Raw genomic sequence first — 9,730 nt, 5'->3', positions numbered from 1 at the left:
GAGAGGAGAATGGAGGAGAAGGGATTGCGGCGTGACCATCCCCCCTGGGGGGTGATTTCTCGCTTTCTGTCTCTCTGTCTCTCTCTGTCTGTCTGGCGAGCGCACGCGCCCTATAGCGAAAATCTCTCCAAAAAAAAAAAAATAAGTTCTGACACTTGCTAAAGGAGTATTACATCTTTGTAGTTAATGCTACTCTTTCCTTACTAACCTTCTTATGGTGTACTGCAAGAAAACAGTTTAAAAATAGACTGCTTTCTGCACAGAATAGACACAAGTAGTGTATCAAGAGCATACCTGGATCGATCTGTGCACTCAGAGCTTCATTCCAGATCAGCAGGTCTGTGCAGGAGCCCACACAGACCCACCCCCTTTCTCCTAACTCCTAACAATAAATATTATCTTGGATTTTCTTAGCAAACTGGGAGGAGGGCCTCCTTCTCTGGTCAGTTTGGGATCTGCAGTGTTTCAGTACTTTGGGATGGAGACAGAACCTGATATATTGTGCTGATTTTAAATAGGATGCCTGTCACAGGCACCTTGGAACCACAGTGGCCTCCCTCAAGGTGTGGCCTACCTTCCATACTGCCTCCACACCCCTGTGTAACCATGAAGGACTTAGGCTCTCTTGATAACTGAAAGGCCCTAGCACACAGTTACTCAGGACGCAGACGTGTGCGGCCAGGGATAAGCCTTGCCACCTGCTGTGAGATCAGCATGGGCTGGGCTTGAGTGGGAAAGCAGGAGTCCCCACAGGGAGGCCCTGGCCCACTCACCACCGTCACTGCCTTCTCTGCATTCCTTCCTATCCTGCTTTGGCTTTTTCTTGAGCTCCCCACAAGTCAGGCAAGCATCTGGGGCCTCAGTGTCCTTATGCCTCTTGGTGGGCACCAGGTCAGACACATGACCAGCAATAGCAAAGCTGGGTCTGATGACAGGGCCGATGTTCCGTCAGGACGGCACTGCACTGTGCACTGATGAAGTGACCACGCAGGAAATGGAGACCCTCAGAGAGAAGTAAAACCACAACAATGGAGAACCTTTTCTGTGTTAGAAAATTTAGTTTTGGGGACCAACAGATGGTGTAATGGCTACCTTTCAGGACTCCCATGTAGTTGGAGCCCTGGACCCAGCGGCTTAAAACTCATGCCAAGCTCGTGTGTGTGCATGCCCCCAAGATCCCAAGAGGTGAATGGAGAAGGGATTCCAGTGTGGCCATCCCTCCGGCAGGTGATTTCTCATTTTCTGTCTCTTCATCTCTGGCAAGCGCACATGCCCTATAACAAAAACCTCTTAAAAAAAGAACATTTGGTTTTGGAAATTAAATAAAATAATTATGTTCCTTAAAATGTAATCTCTGACTTGACATCCCTAGATCCTACATGTACACTACTTCCTGACAGCAAATATTCAAAAGGCAATCAATAAAAGGACAATTAGATCATTCTTAAATAGGATCATATACTTTCAAAAGATTAGATTCTGCTTTTCAGCATTTATATACATATCCTATGGTGGGATGGCTATTGAAAAGAAAAAGCCAAAGGTGCAAATAAAAGCTCTTTCTGTAGCAAAGTAAAGCTCTTTCTGAGTCAAACTGGAAAGTGAAAAGCTGCACCATGGACCTGGTTGGGCACAGCTCCTGCCAGCAACTGTTTCAAGCACGACCCACAGGAGGCACCTCGGGACCACAGTGGCCTTCCTCACGGTGCTGGCCTGTCTGAACTGCCTCCACACTCCACATGAAGGACCCAGGAGGAACAGTGTCTGTCGTCACTGAGGAGAACTTGCTTCTGAAGGGAACCCTTGAGACACATTTGAAAATTCCTCATTGAGAGCTAAACTGGGTTTCTAAGATTTGGTCCATTCATGGGAAAAGCTAATTATGATCTTCAGATGACCATTTTGCTCTCGTTCTGTAATTTTACTCCTTGTTAAAGGCAAAAGCAAAACTTAACTTTCATTTTTTAAGGAAAAAATCAGAGCACATAATCAAATGAGTAATATTAAGTGTCTCCCTCCTTCGGGAGGAGGCTGTGGCAGTCACTGTCCTCAGCAGCCCCTGCAGGCCCCACTTCGACTTGGCCACATGGTGGTGCCCTGGAGTCCCCATGATCTTGCACAAGGGTAGGAATGGCAGCCGCCTGCTCGGCCAGGCAGCCTCCTGCTGGAGTCCAAGAGGACAGGGACTCATGCACGGTGATGGTGTGCTCCTCCATCTGGCGCTGCAGGCTGTCCATCTCCTGTCTAGGGAGGGAAGAGAAGGCCAAGGTCACATCAGAGCAGGCAGACCCTGCCACCCTGCCTCATTTAGAACAAGCTTGAGCCCCCTGGCAGCCTGTGACTTCAGAAACCCACAGGTCTCCATCGGGGACAGCAGAGCTAAGGCTGTAGGGCATCGCGCTCCCAGCACTTGTCTCTGCTGTGCAGAGGCCAGCAGAGCGCCATGAAGCTCAGCCTTCTGCTTTGGGAGAAGCTGGCTTCCACTGGGGATATGCAGAAGACCAAGAACCAAAGTCGTTATGTGGGAACCCATTACAACAGACATCCTGCCGCTGGCCTAGGTGGTCACGTCCTGCAAACACTGACCTCTTCTGTCCTCAGGGAGGCTCAGCCTACAGGCTGATGGGTGCAAAAGGTCTGCTCTCCCAGCTTCTAAGGGCTTAATTCCAGGCAACTCTCACCTGACAATATGGATCGAGAGGCCTGTGTGCAAAAAACCCCATTAACGACCGGCACCAGCCTTGCTGGGCAGTCGACACTGGCAACAGTTAAGATTCCCCCAAGTTAAACATGCCACTTGTCTTAAAACCCTAAATGAGACGGGCATAGACGCAGAGCCTACTTGAGCTGCTGGAGACAGCTGTTCAGGTTCCTGAGGGGCTCCTTGCTCACAGCAGGTGGAGGCTTCAGCAGCTCCTCCAGCAGGGAGGCTGGGACAGGGCAGTCAGGGACCCTGATGGGCGTCGTGGGGTTGGAAGAGCTGGCCTCGCCTTTTAGTTCTTTCCTCTGTGGTTAAAAACATACCATTAACTTCCCAGTCCCTCCCTCTAGCCAGCCAACGCATGGCAGGCAAGCCTTCTCCAGCTCCACGGGAGACCTCCCAGCCCCTGGCTCAGCACAGCCCGGTACTCCCAGGGTCCTGGATTTAGTCCTAACATCACAGAGCTCTCAGGAAGACAGAACTAGTCCTAGTCTGGCACCTCACACCAGATCTGTGGCCTCCAACGCACACCAGCCAAGAGGTGTCAAGTAAACCTCTGAGTCTGAAATGTCTTTGTACCTGCCTCCTGGAAAACACAGTGAGACTAGCATGGAAATACTGCCAGGGAGGGCTGGGTGGGGGCGCTGAGATGTACTGCAGCTACATGGGACGGCCCTGCATTCAAGTCTGAGGACCTCCCAGAGTACAGCAGATACAGGCATTCTGTGATCCGGGCAGATAAGACCCTGGGGCTGCTTCTATCTCTGCCTCAAAGAAAAGGAAAAACTGCCAGGGATGCAGGACTGCGTAGGGCTGCTGACAGCAGCGTCAGGGGGTGCTGGGTCAAACCTGCTCTGCAGCAGACAGTCCCCGGCTCCTAGAGTGCAGGACTGCCACACACACACACACATACTCTCCTTTGCCCGAGAAAGTGCATCACATCAAAGCAGTGTCTGCATTCATGAAAAGCAGCAAAAATTGTTGGGAAAGGGACTAAGATCTAGCTGTCTGGCTGCTGCTGGTGAGCACTCCACTACACTCCCCCTGCACACAGCAGCCGCCCAGTGCAGGGAGGTATCCTGCTCGAGTCAGAATGACAAGCCCTGCCAACCTCCCAACCAAACACCTGCGGCAGGTGTGGTTCACTGAGGGGCCAGGCCTGCATACCGTCTTTGCTGCACTGCGACGCAGGTCCAGCTGGAGCTGCTGGTTTTGCTGCAGAAGAGTCTTCATGTTGTTCTTCAGTTCAGACACTTTAGCTTGAAGCATAAATTTGTCCTTCTGGGTCATGGACAGATCTTCCTGCACCATCTCTAGCTCAGACTTGATATTCTAAGGAAAATGAAGTCAGATTTTTGGAAGCTAAAAGATCTTTAAACACACTACTAAGATCTCAATTTCTGTGTCTCAGTTCCAAAGGACCAAGAATGCAGCCCTGGTTGTACAGGATGAAGTACGAGGGGTCTTCAGAAAGCCCACAGTACACGTCATCATGAGAAAGCTATGCCAGGATTTCAGAAGAGTTTTTTTGGTACCAAAACAGACTCGGACTTTAATTCTTTTCTCCGTGCACTGTTTGGAGCCCCTCACGTGACGCCTCCACCTCAGCATGGCTTCCCCTCCAGTCTGTAGATGGTTAAGGACCCAGCTACAATCACACCCTCCACACTCTTCCCACATTCTAGAGCTTCTGCCAAAGGATCATGAGATCCCCATGTCTGCGTTCTACAACAAACCCTAAGAATCACCTACTTAAGTTCTAAGGTCATCGTTAAAATACCTAAGCCATTCCTAAAAAATGGTAGAGACTAAAGTGGTCATTTGCAAGTGAGAAGTCTCAGCAAGCTCCACCCCCAGCCCTCCTCCTGGCACAGAGCCCTGTATACATCAGCTGTCACAGCCATGGTGACAAGCTTCCTACACGCCCTCCCCTGTGCAGAACTTTGCTGCACGGATCTCACTCCTGGTACTTCCCAAGCTCGGTCCAGGGGTGGTGCCTGGGTTCTATTCTCAGCCCCACCTCCCCCAGCTGTGTGACCTCAACCAGGTGACCATGCTGAGCCTATGGAAATGAGACAATGTCTTCAGACCTGTTTGGTGGGAGCACCTATTCCACAGGAGTCCTGTCTCATATGCAGCATGCTGCCTGGCTCACCTGCAGTATCAGCAGATGGGACCGGCGTGTGATCATTGAGGACTGCGGAGCACCCCAGCCTTGCAGACCATACCTGCAGCACCTGCCGAGTCCCGTCCAGCTCCTTCCTGTTCTGCTGCTCTGTCAGATCCAGCTGCTGCCTCAAGGACTGGACTTCTCTTTCTTTCTGGTCCACCTCCCATTTGAGATTTTCCATCTAGTAGGGGGAAAGTCACATGGCCATGAGCATTCTGAAATGGCTTTCTGGCCATGGAAAACTGCTCTAGCTGTATGTCACTTTATGTTTTAATAACACACACACACACACACACACACACACACACAACAAAACAAAAGAAGACAAAAACTTAATATTCTTCTCCAAGCAGGAGGCAGGGGATGAAGCAAGCAGTCGCCATTAGACAGAGGCTGACTCTGAGCTGCCTGTGGTCACCTCTTGGTTTCCTGTGGGCTGCACGCTCAGCTGTTCATCCAGCTGCTTCTGCAAAAGCTGGAGTTGGGTACGAGCCTCGGCCAGCTCCTCTTGGAACTGCGCTACTTCCTGTGAATGTTTCCCTTCCAGACCCCTAGCATAAAAACAAGAATGGAGTTACAATGTTCTTACCACTCACCCTCGCCCTCCACAGCCCTGCTGAGGTCAAGCTGCCCTGTCTTGCTGAGACAACCGCCCACCTCGTGCTGTGCACTGTTCTGGGTGCACAGCTCAGCTGGTTACCCCTCGACAAACCCCGGAGAGACATTAACAGACCTCACAGGCTATGGTGCTAACGGCTGTGTGATCACACAGTGAGTGCTGACATCCACGCCTGTGCACTGTCCACACACACGCCAGGCCCCCACATGTCTGACTCAACGCTACATCTGTGTGGAGTCTGATGAACCTCCCAGAGCCAGGACAGCTGTCAAGTCGGTACGCACACTTGGGCTCTCTCTGTCCTCAGATCAGGGCAAAGAGCTCAGCTCAGCTTATGGGGACTGGACACGGAGTATCCTCCTTTCTTTTGCCTCTAAAGTACTTAGCAATTGGCAAAAAAAAAAAAAAGTGTGGTGGGGGAACCCTGGCTGTGCTGGACATGGGACTCAGATAGAGGAGACCCTGACAACAACGCGCAGTGGCTGTAACCCCACATGGCACATGACACCTTCTGTGCGTGAGGCCTGGAGTTCTGCATGGTCTGGGCACTCACCGGAGGCTGTCAGCTTCTGCCTGCAGCTTCTGTACCAGGAGCTCCTTGGCCTGCAGATCCTTTTTCACCTCGCTCAGCTCCAAGGTGGCCGCTTTGAAGTGGCGGCGGTTATGTCCAGCCTCCGCCTTGACGGCAGCCACCTAAAGGAAGGCGCGGACGTCATCACAACACGTGGTGTCTTGTGTGGTACCTGTGGCTTTACGGCGCACCACATTCAGGGGTGAGGCCCCTCCGACCCCACATCTGGCAGTATCTGAGCTCCTGAAGGGAGAAGCACCCAGCACACAGAGCACAATGCTCAGCCTCACTGAACGGGCACACTTTTTTTCGGGTTCCCTGGCCTAGTTTTCATTGCCTTCTTCAACTATCTTTGCATATTTCATATTGCATATTAAACTTACTCTCAGTTCATGTACTGTGAGCAGAATCTGCTTTCCCATCATGGCTTCTAACTGTAATAATGCTATGGACGACCAGAAGATGGCATAATGGCTATGTTGCTGGACTCCAATACATGTAGTCGACCACAGTTCAAGTCCCGGACCCAGTAGCTTAAACTCACGCCAGGCACGTGTGCGTGCATGCCCAAGATTCTGAGAGGAGAATGGAGAAGGGTTTGCAGCATGGCCATCCCTCTGGGAGGTGATTTCTCGCTTTCTATCTTTCTCTTTCTGGCGAGTGCACGCACCCTATAGCAAAAACCTCTCAGTAAACAAATAAGTAAATATAGATTCTCTCAAGGATTCTGAGAAGTAAATTCCCAGAGTATAACAAAAATTTCTATTTTCATTTCTAATAATTTAGTTTTCTAGTCTAACTGTACTAGTAACCATTTTTATTTAAAACACAAAGTTTAATACATTTATAATATGTGACAGGCCAATATAGAAAAGCGCTTATAAATGAATTTTGCCTTCAAAAGAAGACTCCTTCATGGCTCCTGAGAACTAGTGATTTCAGGGAAAAAAGAGAAATGAAGATTTGCTACTGATAAATCAGCCTCTAGCCCACAAACTCTAGTGGTAGGGAGCCCCTCTAGCCTTCTTTCTGTCTCTGTCACTATCTGTCTCTGTTTCTGTCTCATTTTTTTGGTAATTTTTCCTTTTTAAAATTTTTTAAGATAGGGACCAGCAGTTAGCATAGTGGCTATGTCACTGGACTCCCATGTAGTTGACCGCAGTTCAAGTCCTGGACCTGGTGGCTTAAACTCACGCTGGGCGTGTGTGCATGCGTGCCCAAGATCCCGAGAGGAGAATAGAAGAGAAGGGATTGCAGCATGGCCATCCCCCCAGAGGTAGATTTCTCGCTTTCTGTTTCTCTGTCTCTCTCTGTCTTTCTGGCGAGCGCATGCGTCCTATGGCAAAAACCTCTCCAAAAAAAAATTTTTTTAAGTAAAGTATTTTCCTGAATTTCAGCCCCTCCTTTATCTTGCTAATAATCCCCTTTCCCCTGTCCATCCAGGAGAGGCAAAGGGCAGGCCTTCAGAAAAAGGCTCCTCTACAGAGAACTAGTGATTTCCTGTGTTGCACAAGCGTGCTACATGGTTTTTTATTTTTTGCTTTTTTTAAGAAAAAAATAATTTTTTCCCTTCTTTTTCTGTTTTTTTGTTTGTTTGCCTTTTTTTTTTCTCTCTCTGTTTCCCTTTCTTTTTATCTCACCACGCTGTTCCTCAATCTCCATTCTCTGTGTTTTTAGATGGATCTAAGAGAACTATAGCCAAACATCCAAATACTATTAGGGTTAACATATTCCCCAGTATCCACTGAATCTGCTACACAAAGGGATAAAAATGAATCGGCAAGGAGATTCCAGATCACTTCCTTCTGTACGCTCCTGAACACTCAGATTGAACTTCAAGAATTAGGAAGAAACACACCATCTATCAGATGACTAGGAATCACCACAGGGCCATAAGAAATGTGGGAAAGCAAAAAAAATACCTCTTCTGCAAGGGAAAAATATAAGTCCTCTTCATCCACAGACAGTTCAATGGAAATGTCTGATAAAGAATTTAGAATATTCATAATGGTGAAGCTAACAGAGATAGAAGAGAAGAGAGACAATGAACTGCAGAAGAGACAGGAGAAAGGAGCTGACGAGTTCCAGGAGGTCAAGAAATTCTTGTGAGATCTAAAAGAGGAATTACAGGGGAACCAGCAGTTAGCATAATGGCTGTGTCGCTGGATTCCCATGTAGTCGACTGCAGTTCGCATCCCAGACCCGGGGGCTTAGAACTCACACCGGGCGTGTGTGTGTGTGTGCCCAAGATCCCGAGAGGAGAATGGAGAAGAAGGGATTGCGGCGTGACCATCCCCCCTGGGGGGTGATTTCTTGCATTCTGTCTCTATGTCTCTGTCTGTCTGGCAAGTGCACGCGCCCTATAGCGAAAAAAAGAAAAAAAGAGGAATTACATACTTTAAAAACTAATCAAATGGACCTATTAGAGATGAAGACTATAATACAGGAAGTCAAAATCTCCTTTGGAAGTATTAAAAGCAGGATAGATCATGCAGAAAATAGAATCTCAGACATAGAAGAGAAAATTACTGGCCTAGAAAAATCCACCATGGGGAACCAGCAGTTAGCGTAATGGCTATGTCGCTGGACTCCCACGTAGTCAACCGCGGTTCGTGTCCCAGACCCGGTGGCTTAAAACTCATGCCGGGTGCGTATGCGTGCGTGCCCAAGATCCCGAGAGGAGAATGGAGGAGAAGGGATTGCGGCGTGACCATCCCCCCTGGGGGGTGATTTCTCGCTTTCTGTCTCTATGTCTCTGTCTGTCTGGCAAGCGCACGTGCCCTATAGCGAAAAACCTCTCCAAAAAGAAAAAGAAAAATCCATCATGAAGACTGAGAAAACTGCCCCCCAAAATGAGAATAATATATGAGAAATACTAGATACCATCAAACGTCCAAACATCCGTATAACTGGTATCACAGAAGGCAGAGAGACTCATAAGGGCATTGATAATTTATTCCGTGAAATCCTACAAGAAAACTTTCCAAACCCAGAGAGGCATTCAAAGATCCAGTCCCAAGAAATAAAGGACCCCAAATAGAATCAACCCAAGAAGATCTTCTCCAAGACACATTATAGCCAGACTGACCAAAACCACAAAGACAAGATACTAAGAATGGCAAGAGAAAAATGGAAAGTTACCTACAAAGAATATCCCATCAGGCTAACAGCAGATCTCTCATTGGAAATAATGCAAAGAAAAAATGGGAAGATATATTCAAAGTATTAAGGGAAAAGCAATTTCAACCAAGAATACGGTACCCAGCAAGAATATCCTTCATATGGGAAGAAAAGACAAGAACATTCTCAGATAAACAAAACCTGAAAGAATTTTCCAACACCAGACCAGATCTCCAAGAAGTCCTTAAGGGAGTGGTATACCAGAAAATTTAAATATAGACACACAGAAATAAGAGTTCAAAAAAAAGAGTTCAAAAACTAAGAAAATGGCCAATTTAATCGTAGGGACATGTCTGGAGTTGAGTATTATATATCAGAATTTAATCGAGAAGATCGAACCACAACAGAACATAGATTAAGTACATGAGACTGAACTGGTGAAATAGCATTTTATGACTTTTTTTTTTTTTTGAGAGAGATTTTCGCTATAGGGCGCGTGCGCTCGCCAGACAGACAGAGAGAGACATAGAGACAGAAAGCGAGAAATCA

General features: G+C 48.0%; 1 protein-coding gene across 4 annotated transcripts in view; it reads right to left on the bottom strand.

The window, feature by feature from the left end:
* Positions 1–1,454: 1,454 nt before the first annotated feature.
* The window catches only part of GOLGA3 (golgin A3), a 56,400-nt gene continuing 48,124 nt past the window's right edge, over positions 1,455–9,730 (bottom strand). For all 4 annotated transcript variants that reach the window (XM_006147332.3, XM_006147334.3, XM_006147333.3 and 1 more), the window contains 6 exons: positions 6,044–6,183; positions 5,290–5,422; positions 4,930–5,052; positions 3,869–4,033; positions 2,843–3,006; positions 1,455–2,244 (listed from right to left, as the gene is read on the bottom strand). In XM_006147332.3, coding sequence (XP_006147394.1) covers positions 2,004–2,244; positions 2,843–3,006; positions 3,869–4,033; positions 4,930–5,052; positions 5,290–5,422; positions 6,044–6,183 — 966 coding nt within the window. In that variant the 3' untranslated portion in view covers positions 1,455–2,003. The remainder of the gene's footprint in view (positions 2,245–2,842; positions 3,007–3,868; positions 4,034–4,929; positions 5,053–5,289; positions 5,423–6,043; positions 6,184–9,730) is intronic.

The sequence above is a fragment of the Tupaia chinensis genome, unplaced genomic scaffold (assembly GCF_000334495.1).
Source record: "Tupaia chinensis unplaced genomic scaffold, TupChi_1.0 Scaffold000211_1, whole genome shotgun sequence".
Classification (NCBI taxonomy): domain Eukaryota; kingdom Metazoa; phylum Chordata; class Mammalia; order Scandentia; family Tupaiidae; genus Tupaia; species Tupaia belangeri.
This window is presented reverse-complemented; position numbering and strand designations above follow the sequence as displayed.